We start from the raw sequence: 18,264 nt of genomic DNA, 5'->3' as shown, positions 1-18,264 counted from the left end.
TATGCTCCCTTTGAAGTCGGTCCACCATCAGTTTTTGTTCATTTTCTTCGCAGAGGTTAAGAATATTGAGGACAAGTTCTCTTTCGGGTACAATCGAGCCATTTTGGAAAGAATTGGGCCCCTTGGACAAGAAAAATTCTAATTATTTTGGGGAGGGGGCTTAATCAGCAAGGACAAGCTGTTCATTGATGTTGCTTATTATAAGGAAATCAAACATAATAGGAGAGACATGCATTTTTATAGGTCACCTGAGTATTGTGTAACAACTTTCAAACAATTAAATTGGTTCGTGTTTTAAACCAGAGGCCATGAAATTCATGATTCACAATTTTGAAAGAGGCATTATTGCTTATCATAATTATTTAGTTAGCATGCTTACTTTATTTACTTAATACCCAGAGGTAGATCAGAGTAACAAAGAGAAATGCACTTCCACTCTATACCCAGTTGTGCACCTCACCCCAAAGGAACCACTGACCCAGGGTTTTGCAAATTTTATCATAAAATGGTTGATTAATACCAAAGAGTAGATTTCAAAGCATTAATTTATTTTCAGACTTTATAACACCCCCCCCTCCTTTGACCCAGTGGGCATAAAAAAACCACTGCTAGATGCACCTTTCTTCATCATAAATATATTTGGATCATTGGCATAAAACCCAGAAGCAAAGGAAAATATTTTCTAAGAAATAATGCATTTTTACTATATAATCAATAGAGCCCCGTCCTAACACCAGAACCCCTGACCCTGAGGCCATAAAATTCACAATTTTCGAAGAGGCACTCTTACTCACCATAACGATGTACTTAATTAGTTTATTTAATACCAAGAAGCAGAGAAGAAGATTTTCAAAGAATTAATGCATTTTCACTATATAATCAATACAGCCCCATCCTAACACAAGAACCCCTGACCCTGGGGCAAAAAAATTCACAATTTTGGATGAGGCACTCTTGCTCATCATAACTTTGTACTTAGTTAGTTTATTTAATATCCAGGAGCAGAGAAGAAGATTTTCAAAGAAATAACGCATTTTCACTATATAATCTATATAGACCCGCCCTAGCACTAGAACCCCTGACCCTGGGGCCATGAATTTCACAATTTTGGTAGATGACTCAATGCTCATTACATTCATGCCAACAGTATGCCTGCTTGATGTCCAGGAGTAAAGAAGAAGATTTTTAAAGATTGCAATAATTTTAGTGGTTTTGACCCCCACCTCTCAGGCCCCAGGAGGGCGGGGACCATGAAATTCATAATTATTGTTCCCCTTCACCCATAGATGTTGTATACCAAATTTGTATGAAATTGGTTCAGTGGTTTCAGAGAAGAAGCTGAAAATGTTCGAATGTTAACACACGACGCACGATGGATGACGACAGACAACAACGGATAGCAATAGGTCACCTGAGTTACTCAGGTGACCTAAAAAAAAAACAAACAATACCCACTTATTTTGCATTGAATTTATTTTTTCTTCAGCACTAACAACTCTAATCTAACAAGACACTTAAACAGATTTCTCAGCTCTTCTACTGCTTTTTCTACAATGACTGGAATTTCTCTTGCAACTGTTGCCTAAAATAAAATTATATACAACTGTAATCATATATTAGGCAATATGTATCTACAATAAAACTTGCCAATAATGAAGTGCCAAATATTGATGATTTGAGCTTTGATAGTATCAGACTTCATAATACATGTATCCCATAAGTTCACAATATGTCTGTAAGCCATGCGGAATGAAAACTATTTCCTTGTAAGTGTCAATTAATAATCAGTATGTTCGCTATAAGCATGTTTTACTGAAAAAAATTTTTACTTTAAAAAGTAAAATTTATTTTTTGCTAATTTGTAGAATATTTTGAGACCATATAGAGGATACAACAATAATTTCCTTGAAATTAGTGATGGGAATCGGTAAAATTTTCATAATCGATGATTGGGTTACTCTAAGTAACTAATTATCGATTATAATCGGACATCTAAAAAGTATATCAATTTAAACAAGTATTGTAAATGGTAAGAATGGGTAAATGACTACTTTCTGTGGTGATCCAGCTGGTCAGTTCATCTAGTAGAACCCCAAGTACGCCCATGCCCAGAAACATGCTTTGTTGTCAGGGTAGAAATACAAGAGTTTGTTTAACTGCACCATTACGTTACACAAATAAGTCAAAAGCAATGCTGTAGATGGAAAATTAGGGTTAAAAATTATTATGCTTGTAAAATAAAATAATAAACCGATTAATCAGAATTTTAAAAATGCAACTGATTGCTTGGACAATGTCAGCAATCGACTGATTTTCGATTATAATCGATGATTGAAACACCACTACTTGGAATAGCATTAGAATTGATGATGAACATTTCACATTGAAATATTATATCCTCCAGATCTTCAAAAAAATCACTCCACTCACCACAAGAAACTTGTTAGCACACTCAATGTTCATGACGACATCTAATCTGTCCGCCTCCCAGTCCCACCTCCAGAGTTTAATTTGCTGAAAAATGAAAATCCTAAATATCATATTTGCTAAAAACAAAATTCTAAATATTACATTTCAGGGAGAGATAAGGGGAAAAGTAGGGACAGTGAAGATTGGATGTGGAGCAAAATTGACGTTTCAACTTGACAGATTTCAACGTGATTTGCAATGGAATATTTATCCTATGAAGAGTTATCCCTCTTTTCATATCATCATTGGACCTTAAAATCTTCAAAACATATGACATTATGAGCTACCACATGGAGCAGTTTCCTTTCTTTGTTGCTTCCAACCAAGAACCAAAGATTGATATTCTTAGTCATTTTCAAGTTAAGTGAAAGTGAATTTAAATACTAACAGGGTGTAGTTCATAAACAGGAAATTTGACAAAGTCCATCATTTTCTCCCAGACAATGTTTTCTGCCAGTTTGTAGGGTGACTCATCTGTTAACACTGAGCTGTGGTACAGCCAATCTCCTGGTTTGGCACAAGAAAACATATAGTCCTACAAAATTAATACAAATTACTTATTTATAGGTAAACAATTTTAATGAACTTACTTGAACATTAGACTACTATACAAAACAAAAGTAACCAAAGATTGCAAAGCATGCCTCAACAAACATATTCCTGGAGAGAAAAGTTTTATTTACTTAAACGCATTAACAGCACTGTATCTTTTATTATCACTATGCTTTAAATAGTTTCTCATTTTAGAAAAAAAGCATCTAAAGCAAATGTCAGACTTCCTCCTTAACTTTATTGATGCTGCATTCTTAATATGAGCATTAGTAAGCATCTGAGCACACCTGCAAGATTGATCACCACATGAGGCTCAAGCTAGTTGGTAATGGTCCTAATCCAGAGGATTGGTCACTCAGTTACAAAATAAATGCCACATGTAACATCCAATGCAAGTCTGAGATTTTTCATTTCTTGGTGCATCAGCCACTTAAGATTGATTCAGCTACATTTATAGTTACTTGGGAATGGACCTCTTCCCAAAACTTGGACTTGGTAACTCATCCAGAAAATGTGTCAGATGCATTCTCTGTTTAAGCTTGTTAGATACAATGTCCATACAAGTGTGGCGGGCAGCCGGGTTCAATCGCCAGTGGCCAAGTAGCTCAAAGATAGAACACCTGACCGGAGTTTCAGGGGGCCCAGGTTCAAATCCCAGTCTGGTCTGCTGCATTTTCTTCCTTTCCGGTTACACAAGTTTGGCCCATGTTAGGCTTAAAGTTACACGACTTCACTGAGGTTAGCCACAAATTGCATATTTTAAGTTCATCAATTTTAATGAAACAAGATAATCATTCATGACAATCAAAAAAAAATTCACATATTTAAAAACAGAATTCACTATAGTTTAATTTAAAAATCCTCACCCTCAAATCATCAACACCATCATCCTTCAGGGCAGACACCATGAAAATTTCCTTGAAATTTGACCAGCCGGTTTTCTGCACAGCAGTCTCTGGACAAGTTTTTAATCTCTCTATGTACTTCCTGAATTCCAAATCCTCATCTGAGGACACGTCTTGGTCCTCACCCCACTCCTCATTAGAGCCCTCAACACCTGTGTCCTCCAAGGGGCTGGAGGACTGTCCACTGCTCCCTTTAGAAGCTTTGTATTTTTCAATCACTGAGTCCACGAAGTCTTCCTGTTGTTCTCTCCTTCTCAGTTTGTGTGTTCTCTTGTCCATCCATAAGGGTATTTTCTTTTCATCTAACTCTTTATTTGTCAGGGAGATGACTGTGTTCAGGAGACCTTTCTTGTTCACTACAGAATCAACCTATATTTTGAAAGTACAGCATCAAAATTTTTCATATTACACCTGCATGAATATAACTTCATTAAAATTTTGCTAACCATGCAATAGCAGAACTTTTAAGAACACTTAAAAAAAAAACAGTTGTCCTGAGTTCGCATACTCTTCTTGACAATCGTGCACATAGATAAATGAAATCTCTCATTTACTGTGTTTCTCCAAATTCAAGTCCATGATTTCAACCCTATTTGTTTGCAATATAATGTATGTTAATATACTTGCCTTGTTTAGGATCAGTATTGTTGGAGTGTTTCTATGGAGATGAAGTATTCTCATCACTGTTTTACTGAGCGTATTTCTACGGAACTTATCCTTGACATCTACTACAACTCCCACTAAAAATGTCCAAAGGATAAAAACATTAACATTAACATGACTGAAAACTTCAGATGGCTACAATTACAATCGCATCTGATTTAAAGCTGCATTCCAGGAATTACCAAAGTGGTTGGTTACAGTAATTAAACATGTATTTACATCTTTTTTATATCTATGTAATATTTCATTATTCTTATATTACATAGTGACAAATAATTGATGTTGTTTCAGCATGTATATTTACTTTATTTGGTATTTCTAAAGATAAAGTAACTGCCTTTGAAAATGAAGTTTTGGATAAAACTTATCATTATTTAATCATTAATATGTAGAGCCTCATTTTCCATACCATCCTTTACTTACAAAGGTCGACATTATCAGCAGCCTTGTCGGGATCCAATACAAGGGATGATGGGACATGATGTCTAAATCAGACAAATATACAAAGTCTATGATTTAATATAAAACAATTGCTGTATCTATTTTCTTTATAATTCTGGTCTTGTATCCTCTTAAAATGCCCCTTACATTCAAAAAGTAAGCAGACATAAATTGTTGTTACCCACATACAAATGCAGTTGAACTTTCTTATTTCCAATACATGGAATATGTTAAACTGAGTTGGCTTTCCCAACCACTTAATATTTTTGTTTTTTACCTTGATTACCTTGAATTATCAGATATCTCAAAATTTAATCTGGATCCTCTCCAGATTGAGATAATGAGGTTTGACTGTACTTTTGTAGTAAAACAAAGAACAAAACAAAATTCAGTTTAAATTTTTTTTCAGTGAACCATATCATTACCTTGCTTTTGTTTTAGGGTTTAAAACTCCTGGTGTATCCACAAACATCTACAAAGAATGAAAAAAAAGCCACATGATTATTCCCCTTGAGTATGAGGCTTAAAGACATAGCTTTTCAACCAATATAGAATACAAGCACACTGAAATTTTTGCTTTGTTCTGGACACCAGGAGCAGAGATTCCACTTACTATCTGGTATTCATCTTTTGTCAGGACCAGAAGGGTATTTTTTCTTGTGGTGTTTATCTTTTTTGAAACTGGAAGGATCTGAGAATCAAAAAACAAAAAAACTTAAAACTACACATTTCAAACAACTAAGTTTATTGAATGTTTACATAATGATTTACAAAAGCAACAAATAAAACAAGACATATAAAAAAATGATCTAAAGTCAATTTATGTTCACTCTCAAATAATTTATACTTGTGCTTTTAGTCTTTCCAAAACTAAAACTAGTAAGCCCTTATTTCCTACATTAGTATTTTGGTCTGTTCCTTACCTTATGTTGTAACAATCTGTTGATAAGAGTTGACTTTCCTACATTGGGGTCACCAATAATTGCCATCCGCAGAATTTTAGAATTATCTGGTTGATTTGGTGGCAGTGTAATCTTCATGAGTTGTTCCTCTGTGGTTGAAAGATAATATCAGTTTATACAAATACACTGAAACAATATTTACATTTTCATTGCAGGAACTAATCTGGTAATTTTCTTAAAATTTTCATAACAGGGTTATCCTTAAGACCCGGGGCCAGGGGATTTTCCCTCGCTATAATGATATAATCCCCCCGTTCTTCTGGTATTCCCCCTGAACAGTGAACCTCTTGTTAGGGAAGATATTCCAGACCCCCTTCAACTTTTTCAAGTTAACAATGTACACACAACACATTGCTATTTCAAATTTATGCGACAACCCTTCATAAACAATGAAAATATATAAGCAGAGTTTTGCAAAAAAAAAAAAAACAACTCAATATGTCAATACATATCATGATGCTGACATATGAACTCTCATCATACAATGTTCAAATACAAAGTTAATAAGAAAACTTTTAAAATCTCTTAAAACAAGAGGCCTGTGGGAAACGATGCTCACCTGAAGAATTTTAAAAGCTTAGCTATTCTACAGATTTTCATGTATCAAAAAAACTAATATGACCAACATTATGACAAATCTCTAAGAGATCTCTGCAGCAACGCAACATGGTCATACTTCATTATTCATATATTTACAACTGTAACATGGACTATCCGACTAGTCTTACAATTGTGGTCTGGATAAGAATAATCAATTCTTGTTTATTTGCATTATGTAAATTTTGATCCTGAATTTAGCTAATTGTATCATGGAGTGCACAATTTGCAGAATGAAAACTAAACCCCAAACAAACTGGGAATGCTTGCAAATTAGTGTTTCCACTGTGGTTTACTCCGAAGATTTTTTTTCTTCTTAGTACAATGTAAAACTTTGATTCCCTATTGCAGTAGCGGTCCCACCCTACGGTACCATTGGGACCATAAGGAGAGGATGTTCTAAGAACTTGTGTCCAATCCTTTTGTTGTAACATCTAAACAATAAAATATGTTCAAATCAACCATTGGGACCATATTTGATGAAAATACAATCTACACTACCTCAGGATGCTTTCAGATAAGTTTCATCTTTTAAGATCTATTGGGTCTTGAAAAGAAGGTTTTTATAGACCTTCTCAATATATTTTCCTGTAAATCTTTAATTCCCTATTGTGGGTTTGTGGCCTCATCCTAAGCTATCCATCATGAATTATACAATAAAATGACACTCTTTTCAGTTTTAACATCAATCCTTGTGTACTCTATTACTTGCCTGGTGTAAAACATATCCGTCTATCTTCAGGGTGGAATTCTGGAAACTTTTGAGCTGTTCCAAAATAATCAGATTCTTTGCCATGGTACACATGCTTAGTACTATACCACTGTATTTGAAATCTCTGATAGTTGAGAATCAACTTTAAATGACTCCATGACAACTCTGAAAATATATCACATGTATTTTAAATACCTCAAGATGAAAACTAAAAATAAGACTTGAACTTGTTATAAGGACTAAACAATAGAATTTTCATTAGTTAGAATAATCTAACTGTACCGGGTCCGTAGGACATTTATCATTTTAATGATAGAACATTCTATCTCACTTTTCATATGAAAATAACAATAAAAATGTTAAAAACAAGTATAAAAAATGAAATAAAAGTACAAATCTTCAATATTTTCTAAATATACTGATGTAAGAAACTTGTTTCAATGTTTGTTCGAATTTACTCGATCAGTTCTCATATTTGTGTATTTGATCTAAGAACTATTAATGTATCAAATTAAAATGAGACATAAACACTCTAACTTAGTTATTTTTCTATTTTTTTCTGTTTCTATGGCATCTATACTGTGTAAAGTAGCTTACTTTTGTTTAATTTCATCGCGCATCTTGCTGACATGGGCGCAGCCATCTTTAAATTAGAGTTAACTCGTTCACATTCCTTTCGTTGTTCACGAATCCGATCCCGACCTTATTTTGTAAATGGTAGCGCATTATCATAATTTTTCAGCTTTCGTGTATAGATATGAATTTAATTGAACACATTTTACTGTAATATAATTGGATTGGGCACAAGTTTTTAAAACTTATTGTGCTCTCTCCATACATGCCAACTTTTGAAAATTCCCATGGGGGATTTTGCGTGTGACGACATTAAAAATAAAAATTTGTAATATTTTTTATCACTTAATATTATGGAATGCCATATACGACAGCCAACTGCTTACTGTCAACTGCTGACTGCTTACTGCCAACTGTCAGCTGCTTACTGCTAACTGCCGCACAAAATTGAATAAATTTTATTTTTATATTGATATTTATGTGAATTTTCACCAAAAATTAAAAAAAAAATCACCAAAAATAAATAAATAAAAAAAAACAGGCACGGATCTAGGACATTTTTTCCAAGAGGGTCACTCTGGTAAAAAAAAATCCAGCCCAGAAATTTTATGACAGGAAAAAAAAAAGTAAAGTCCTTTCCTAAGGGTAAACATTTATGTCGGCCGGGGAGAGGGGGTTATTATGCGTCGTACCTTCATGTCTATGACATTTTTTATACCAACAACACAAATTCGCGTTTTCAGGGGGGGGGGGTTGTAAGGTCCCTTTTAGTTGATTTAATTTAAACAATAAATATCTTTTGGTTGTTTTAGTATGCATTAAATAACTTTAAAATTTTCAGAGGGGTGGTCCGGACCCCTCTCTCTAGGTCTAGGATGTAAAACAGGGGCCCGTTTTAAGACCAAATTTAATTCTTCATACAACTTTTAAATTAATTTTATATCGAAAATTGTGGTAAGATATTTTTACACAAACAAATTCAAAGATAATTATTTATTTTGCAAAATTTTACAATCATCTGAAGTTTTTTGGTCTTAGTCGTAAGTTCTTTTGTAAAACGGGCCCCAGATCTTATTTGTAAAAACAAAGAGATATAAATGCTTTCTAAATGGAGGGTCCAAGGTCAGTTTTAGTTCGTTTAGTTTATACATTAACCCATGACTGTACAAATTTTAACACCCCCCCCCCCCGAAGATCCATGCATTTGAAACTTTATAACACACCGCGGTATTTTTCTTTTGGGGAAATTTTCAACTATAGAATACACTGGAAAATGTATATTTATTTTCAAAACATCTTTCTCTGCGAAAAGACAATTCTTTTTTTTTTCTCTCTCTCTCTTCAAATGTTTTGTTGTCTCCGGGGGGGGGGGGGGGGGGGGGGGGGGGGGGGGGGGGAGATACTTCTTTAAAGATTAAAAGCAGAAAATAATCATTTTATTATACCTGTTTCAAATAAGAAAACAAATTTTAAAAAATAAACATTTGTACTTTATTAATCGCATATATTGAATATTACGTAAGATAAAACACATTGGTTATTAAATCAATTTAATTTTACAAGGATAACCCTCTTGAAAAAAAAAGAAAAATGTCCTGGATCCGCGCCTGTTTTTTTTTTTTTTTTTTCTTCTCTTTTTTAGATTCATATGAATATCAATATAAATATCAAATTTATTCAAATATGTGTGGCAGTTAGCAGTAAGCAGCGGACAGTTGGCAGTAAGCAGTCAGCAGTTGGCAGTAAGCAGTTGACTGTCGTATATGGCATTCCATATAATACAGCATAAGGATAAAAATAACAAAAACAAATTTAAGTTTTTTTTCCATTTTGGATAATTTGACAAAGACACATATATAATTCGTGAAAAATTGAAAATTGTACAACTTTTAAATCATTTTTTTCCCCAAAAGTTAAGAAATATTACATGAGGTTTTGATACTGTCAATTTTCTGGGAAACATTTTCAAGATATTCTCATCGTGTCTTATGTGTTGATCAAGTAAACAAATTTGAAGTCAAGTTTAGTATTAAAACAAGAGCCTATCAAATGGCCACCTATGTAACATTTCAGCCAAGCACAGGGGCTTGTCACGAAATATTTATCTTCTTTTAATATTGCTAAGTAGTAAATAATGTCAAACAGATTTTTTAGTTTCCTATATAATGACTCATAAAAGGGAAAAAATTTTAATAATATACAGTGTATATTTTTTCCAATATTTTTTTTTATATATAAAATCAAGTTTTACAACCTTCATAAGCTACTTCAACGGCGAGAAATAAAGTAATTATTGTCTGGTCCATAACTGACAAAAAATTGTACATCACTCCCACCTTACATTACGCATACACAGAAAACATGAACAAATGATTAAATTTCGTCTCCTGTCCAGACGTGGAATGTTGGTAAAGACGAATTTTCAATCTTTATCACAGAATTTAACTTTCCATACTCCATTTCAATATCGTTTACAAGATTTACGCTTTAAAGGGACATGGACATAGTTTCAGCTAAAGATGTTTTAAAATTATTTTTACATTGTTTATGTTTACAAATATTTAACTAAGGTATTTCTAATGATCATCAAAAATTTGAATTTCAGTTGTCGAGATACAGGACCAATTTAGAGCTCGATCCAAATTTTGTGTTGTAAACAGGGTCCTTGCCATGTTTTTATTTGCATAGGTAAAATGTCCTTACGTGTGTTCGTTCAAAGCAGATTTTTTTTCTTCAATAAGTTAAATGAGAAAAGACAGTTTCTATTGATTTGCTGAATCCTGTTTTGTTATAAATATGATACTTTTCTATATGTAAATGAAAACAAGACACGAGCCTTGATCAGATTATGAAGAATTTTAAGTTCTGTATCTTCTTTGTAAATCAACAAATGATGTAAGTCAAGAAATGATGTTCAGATTTTTGCTGATCATTCGATTGGCCTTAGTAAGGAATTGTAAACATTAAAATTGTTTTTGTTTAAATCAGTTGAAACTGTGTCCATGTCACTTTAATTAAAAGTCAGGTGACCTTGACATTGACGAAAATTATACACTTTCAGACCCGTAGGAAGCAATTTAAGTTCGAAGGTTGGACACACGGCCATATATTTTCAGGTGGGGCACTATCAACTACAAAATAAATTCCTTGACAAGCAAAAAAAAAAAACATCAGGCGTTTTCATTGAGAGGACAAAGTAGTAGGTATGTTTTCCATAGTAGTACTACATTTTTTCTGTAGTATACTGTATGTTTTCTATAGTATACTATAGTATCGGCAAAATTATTGGTGCACGCCCCCTACCCCCGGCTCCTATAGAAATGCCTTTTGATTATTTTTTCTGTACCTATATTTTGTACTATTGACCTTGCTTTGCATGCTGCGCATTTGAGTTTGTCAAAAGCTTTGCTTTACTCAACTTTTTTAAGAGATTTTTTAAATTATCACTCAATTAAGTGTAAATAGAACAAGAAAATTCAAAGAATTGCGATCCCCCGCTTTCGGTGTCTTTTTTGGTGAGATGCCATTATTTACGGTATATTTTGTCAAATATATGAACGCCATATTATATGACATTCAGAAGTTAATTATCAACAAAGTTGATTTTTTGAAAATGAGGTCAATCGTGAGGGTCAAGGTCAAAAGGTAAAAATCGTACCATGCTCGGAAATATCTTGGCACAGGTAATGCACGTCAAACAAATATAAGCATCTCAATCAAAATTAATAGTGAACAGACAAATTCAAAGAATTGTGGTCTTTGGGATGAGATGTCATTATTTATGGCATATTGTGTCAAATATGAACCCCCTATCATATATCATTTAGAGGTGTATTTTTTTTTTTTTTTTTTTTGAAAATTAGGTCAATAGTGAAGGTCAAGGGAACAAAAATCATAGCATGTTCAGAGATATATTGTCACAGGTAATACATGTGTCAAATGTGAAAGCCATATATATCTCTTCTCAAAGTCAAATATGAAAGCACTATCTGTTTTTAACATTTTTGAAAAGTTGGTCAAGCTTCAAGGTCAAGATAATGTGATCAAATACCATAGTGTATTTAGACAGGTCTTGCCACAGGCAATACAGATATTTAATGTGAAAGCCTTATCTCTTATTCAAATGCCATGACCACGGTTAAAGTTGTTGAAAATAAGTCAAACTTCAAGGTCAAGATCAGGAGGTGATAAATCATAGTGTACTAGTATTTAGAAAGGTCTTGTCACAAGTAATACACATGTGTAATATGAAAGCCCTAACTCTTCTCATTCAAAGGCAAGGCCCATTCAAGGTAATGTTTAAAATTTTGAAAATGGGTCAAACTTCAAGGTCAAAAATCATAGTGTATTAAGAAAAAGACTCTTCACAGGCGATAAACATGTGTAATGTGACAGCTCTGTCTCCTCTCGTTCAAAAGATATGACCAAGGTTAGTTTTTGTAAGGACAGAACTACAGACTGACAGACGAAAGAGGGGAACAAAAAGAAAAGAAAAGATACAATAAGATTTTTTTTAGGTATTTGTATTTTTTTTATCCAAGTACAAGTGGGAGATGATGAGGGTATACGAATCGGGCACTTGTCTAGGAAGCTGTAATCAATCATTACAATCGCATTTTAAGTTCAAGGAAATATTCCTTTGCAGGTTCCTGTATTAATATTTTAGTCAACGAGATTATAATATTCTTAAATATTTATTTCAGAACTAGGAAGTACCTAAATTTTAAACAGACGAACGTGATTATCCTTGTCACGTGATTCAGACAGTTTTTGTGGCGCCATTTTTCATCTCTTTTCGTCTAGACAGAAATACTTTCCCCTCATGCGACACTGGGCAATCTGTTCCTACATTACATAGATATCTCGGAATATCGATATTTCTTTAATTGCACGAAATGGGTGCGGATTGATTTTGTAGCGATTCCTATTGAAGTTTGACATCAAGTAAGCTGAGTCGTTCCCAAAATGGCGCGGGTTTTTCCGATAATGGACTCTAAGTTGTCTCCAAGGAACGAATCCATTTCTAACGGACAGACGACAGAGAAATAAATGGCCGACTGTTGGCTACAAATTGAATGTTTCGCTTTTTATGTGTCTTGTTTCCCTTGGGACAAGGATATCGAGAAAGCAGCCGCATTCGTTTTCAATGATCATTTTTTCACTTAGCTCTCTGATGTTTTAATAGATAACGTGAAATAATCTGAATAGAAACATCACATTTCTTCGTCAATCTTCGACAAAGAGGGGTTGTGAAAATAATGGGGGTTGAAGTTGCGAAAAATAAAAGGTCTAGATGTTCATCGCCAGACAAATGTACCCTGGTGACTACAGACGACGGACTATAAATAAAACAGCATTCATACTCAACGCCTCGAAAGTTTTCGAGGAAGAACAAATAATTTTTAACCGCGTCTTTAACATTTTTGTACTCATAATTTAGTCGCATGCCGATCCAACAACTTGAACACCCTAAAAAATGAAAAACAAGGTAAAATGTCAAAAAAATGTGTAAAATATCACAACTGGGAGACAGAAATTCCCTTCACCGGTTGCTTATCATTAACAAGACATACAATATATTAGTATCTAAATAAGTGAAAATGCATACATTTGAAAAAATATCTATCTCTCTCTCTCTCTCTCTCTCTCTGTCTTTTGTTGTTTGTTTATTTTATTTTTTTTTTTTGGGGGGGGGGGGGAGGTCATTTACATGTAAATCTTCTAGCCATGCATGGTTATCAACATTCATTTTTACTTATTGGGCTCTAAATAGATATGTTCTAATTGTATTCTCATTATTTGTGCGTGCACAGAACACTTATTGTTATCAGATTACAAGCAATTTTTACAGATAGGTTACATTTATTTAATTTCCCTTTTAAACTGGTGATTTTAAGCATCATTTACTATATGATGTACAAGAAACCATATCAAGAGAGGCAAAGCGTAAAATACCAATAAAGAAATTGCCTCGCTTAACTCCGAAACATATGTTAGGCCCGTATCGACCCCATACCGTACAAAAATTCACATTTTTCAAGTTGATCATAAAATGATTTATTTCTCCAAAACTGTTCTTTGATAGTCTGTCGAGTGCTTTAATTCAATATTTACCATTAACAGAACAAAAACCTCGGCATAACGTTGCAGCGATAGTTATAGAAGCCGGTTGTATGACATTTGGCGCGCCGCGGCACGTGCCTTTCAGCTCCGCCCAAAATCATACAGTACATGTAAATTACCTCTTTTAGCTTCTCCCCTATCGAAGATTCATTATCTCATGCATGGCATATTTACGGTGTAGAACTAATTAATTGTAGTTTAATAGACAATTCCATTTGTAAATACACAGTGTCGGAAGACCTTTGAGAATTGAGCCCGATCTGAAATGTTATTTAATTTTTCCATCAGTCTGTCTTCTGCTGGGATCTTCTTCAAAGAATGAGAAATAAATGTGGCTCAAATTTCAAAGAGCATTTTAAAATCTAATCAAGTTGCTATAAATTGTTTAACTAATTTAAAAGATGAAACAATCCACATATATGTATGTCTTATTAGCCTTATATGTATATTGATAAGTATCCTTTATTTGTTTAAATTATTTATTTTTAATATTTACTTAAGATTCTCCTTTAAACAGTTTTTTTTTTTTTGGTAAGGTAGGAATATTGCTGATAATTTCAAAAAACTTCGGAGTAATGAATAATCCATTCATAAAATATAAGCAAATAAGTTATCATTTAGATTCTATTATAGTGACGTTGTGCATTATTTATAAACATTAAAATATAATTTATCATATACACTGTACTGTTTTATATAATTCATAAATTTAATTAAAAATTTATCTTTATGAAATTTCATTTTTGATTTGGTGAACCATAAGTTCTTCGGTAAGATAAAAAAAAAGTAAATATTTTGTACGAAAACTGCTCGAGCATTTCAACATTATATTCACAATATTCGTTGATGATATAAAAGATACTTTTTTAAAGAATTCTCACAGATAAAGGATAAACTTGACGTAAACCCTTATGCACACTGGCAAATGCTACAAACAGTTTTTTTTTTTTCAAAATTCGTGAACAAAATGCTAAATCGGTGTGTTTTTTTTTTTTTTTTTTTTTTTTATAAATATGTACTTCAAAAAAGTAAAGCATTAATTTTATTTCAAAGTTTTATTCAAGTTGCTTTGTAAAACCGTGAAAAGTAATAAAACTAGAGGTACTGTGAGCAATGAGCTCACTAAATGATACTCTCCACCTCCAATATGAATATAATGAGTCCATGTTTTGCTATGGGAAGCCCAAAATACGTGTCGGATCAAAAAGTAAAATAGGATATCACAATGCCAATATGTTATAAAGATTCTGTGAAAGTCTCATCAAATTTCATTCAGTGGTATGAGAGGAGTCGCGGATAAGAGATGGGTACCGCAAAGCGTAACAGACGGACGGACGGACGGACATCCCGATTACTATATACCCTCCCGCTTTACAAGCGGGGGTATAATAAAATATAAGCAAGTAAGTTATCATTCAGATTCTATTATAGTGACGTTGTGCATTATTTATGAACATTAATTGTAATTTACATCGAAATATATATTTACAATTTACTTAGAAACATATAAGAATAATAACATTAAAAATCTGAACATCATAGAAAATCTGCAAATTCTTATAATTGTAGAAATTAATTTCATATACATAATTTACAGTCAAATCAAGTCTAAAAACACAATGCATATACAAATCAGACATCAGCATTTACTTGTAGCATAGGTCCTTGATGTAAAAATTTCCAGAAATACGTAAAGTTGAATTTGTAGAAAAATGATTAGGATTTTCAAGAACTTTAAGGGTTAATAGCAAATATTTAACTGACTTCTTCGTTGAAAAGATCTTTTTTAAAGAAAGAAACTTGGATTATATATTTAAGGTTCTCGACAAGCAAAGCGTCAGAAGGTCACAGACAGTGTAATCCGTTAGGTCTTATGAAAAGAGTATATTTTTGGATAATTTCTTTCCTTTCACAGAGAATATTTTTATCAGTTGTCAAACAAAATTTTGTACAATCTCAAAATGCATCGAATTAATTAAAATCAGTGAGCAAACATTAATTTTGAAAGTAATATCTCTCTCTCTCACTCTCTCACTCTCTCTCTCTCAAAATTTTCTGATCAGTTAAACATAATTGCACGTACTCAAAATTCATTTTCTTCTCGCTTTTTCTACATTATTTCCCGAATTGTTATTGACCACCGCACACACATAAATTCTTATTCTCATTTTAAGAAATATGATTTATTTAGATCGTTTCGTGTCGAAATTTATGTACTTTATCTCGATAGAGAATAGAGTAGTAATTACTGGCGCTCAAAATTGAATTCTCTTCGTGATTGAAGGTGTGAATTTCCCGGCTCCGGCTAATGTCCCCGAGAAGCGGGTCGGAGGGCACAATATTTCCACACCTAACTCTTCAAGAATGGTCCATGGCAGGAGATGATTTTCCAAGCGGGACCATTTTCGATTTTCTTGTCTGCTTGTGTAAAGTGTAAAACATGGAAAATGACGCATCCTTCGACATAAAGCACGCATTCCAGCCACGACAGGAACCTATATTGTTCTAAGAAATGCATAATGCCCTCACATTATTTTTTCTTCTCTCCGTATTTTCTCCCCCGTGTTTTTAATTTCCATTGTTGACAAAAAGGCGCCCTTTATTTTTAATGATGCCAATCTTTAATTTTTACATTTTAAACCTTTTATCATTTACCAAGCGATAATTGAAAACACTAATTGTTGTTGTTTTGGCCTTTTATTGCTGTGTTTCATTTCACTATTTTTACGATGCATTGAATTCCAGGCTTAAAAGACCACCCCTCCCCCCATTTATTTGAATGTTCACGTGAGTTTTTGTTTTTTTTTATACTTACTTCAATTCTGTTAATTTATTATTACACATTATTCTTATTTCAACAAGCAATTTTTTTTTTCTTATCAATAATGCATGGAATTGATAGATATAATAAATACATGAGGGAAGCGAATCATATTTCTAAAAAAAAAACAACAACAAAATTAGTTCCATTCCAATCTTTCATTAAAATAAACTTCAAAATAAAACAATGTGTTTTAGGTATAGCCATAATCTATACTTGTTGATAATTTATTCACTAAATGTCCAATGTATACGTTAGAATGTCTTTCTTTTTAAAAAAAAATGGGCATTTCATCACATAAAGTTAAATTTTGAGAGAGAGAGAGAGATGGGCTTTGTGCAATGCTTTCATGCAGTTACTACAGATTTTAAATTCTTCAAAGAAAAACTAAAATTTCATTCATTGTATTTCTATATATTAAAAAAATTATTTATATATAAAAGACAATATTCACTTTATATCTACTTCCTGTGTGTATATCTAATTTAAAACTTGAAATAGATTTTTGTCTACACGATACACATAAACACTATAGTGTTAAAATTCTACCCGCCATCAATCCGCTCAACAAGACAGATGGACGAGAATTGATTCAAGTCTAGTGACCGATCCCTGCATCATATGGAAACTCTGGCTCTACGGCTATTTCCAATATTCTACAAATTACAAATTCTGTTACGTATAGACCATTTGACAGGTTTCTTATTGGAAATCTGGAAAATGGTGACGATATTCATAACATATGGCATTTTGACATTTTGACCATTGAATACTAAAATTTCAGAATGTCTGTTTAAATAAACAAAATGATGTCATTATTTACCTGTATTTGACCTTGATTTAATGCATATAATTTTGAAATTTTAAAAAGCCTGATATTCTTAAAATATTTTCTTCAAGAATATCATTGTACATGATCCTTGTTATTTTTTAATGCATATTTTTAAATTTATTTAAATATTTGTTTTATTGAATTTCATTTTTTTTTTATTTCTACACATAGAAACAAATACATGTATATGCGCATACATGTATTATATTTTATAAGGTCATACAGCAGTTTGATTTGCCCCAGTCTCCTTTTTTTTTAATAAGGAAAGTAAATATTTACCCCAATATTAATTGATAGATTAATGAACACAGCGGGATCAAAGGCGAAGTATCACAACTTTTCAGACTTAGTAATGCGATTTGATTTTTTCCTTACAACATATTTCCGAAGAATCTGTGAAATTTTAAGCAACCCTCGGCTAACGTTATTGTCGTGAGAATTCACGACTAAAAGTACTTTCTGACTGTCACCATCAATTAAAAAGTAGTACTTCAAAAGACTACAATTTAATATCCAGTCAAAACATCATTAACTGAAATCGCATACACACACAGTAGGGTTTAATTAGATTACAATATTTTTCGAGTAAGCTTCAAATGTGGTACTAGGATTTT

At 32.7% G+C, this 18,264-nt stretch overlaps 1 protein-coding gene across 1 annotated transcript; it reads right to left on the bottom strand.

Moving 5' to 3' along the window:
* Positions 1–1,458: 1,458 nt before the first annotated feature.
* On the bottom strand, positions 1,459–10,264 carry LOC134261856 (GTPase Era, mitochondrial-like). Its single transcript, XM_062744247.1, has 12 exons — positions 10,211–10,264; positions 7,899–8,003; positions 7,302–7,466; positions 5,954–6,081; positions 5,644–5,721; positions 5,456–5,502; positions 5,013–5,074; positions 4,554–4,666; positions 3,888–4,295; positions 2,858–3,004; positions 2,431–2,514; positions 1,459–1,582 (listed from the first exon to the last, which is right to left on the bottom strand). The coding sequence occupies exons 2-12, from the start codon at positions 7,942–7,944 to the stop codon at positions 1,472–1,474; spliced, it is 1,389 nt and encodes a 462-aa protein (XP_062600231.1). The 5' UTR covers positions 7,945–8,003; positions 10,211–10,264; the 3' UTR covers positions 1,459–1,471.
* Positions 10,265–18,264: the final 8,000 nt, after the last annotated feature.

The sequence above is a fragment of the Saccostrea cucullata genome, unplaced genomic scaffold (assembly GCF_032062105.1).
Source record: "Saccostrea cucullata isolate Sc308-1 unplaced genomic scaffold, CSIRO_AGI_Scuc_v1 ctg370, whole genome shotgun sequence".
NCBI classification, from domain to species: Eukaryota; Metazoa; Mollusca; class Bivalvia; order Ostreida; family Ostreidae; genus Saccostrea; species Saccostrea cuccullata.
This window is presented reverse-complemented; position numbering and strand designations above follow the sequence as displayed.

Coding starts and splice junctions, on each gene's coding strand:
- LOC134261856 (XM_062744247.1), bottom strand. CDS start 7,944: ATGGCTGCGCCCATGTCAGCAAGATGCGCGATGAAATTAAACAAAA. Junction 5,722..5,953: donor ACAGATTGTTACAACATAAG/GTAAGGAACAGA, acceptor TTTGATTCTCAG/ATCCTTCCAGTTTCAAAAAA. Junction 5,075..5,455: donor AACCCTAAAACAAAAGCAAG/GTAATGATATGG, acceptor TGTCTGATTTAG/ACATCATGTCCCATCATCCC.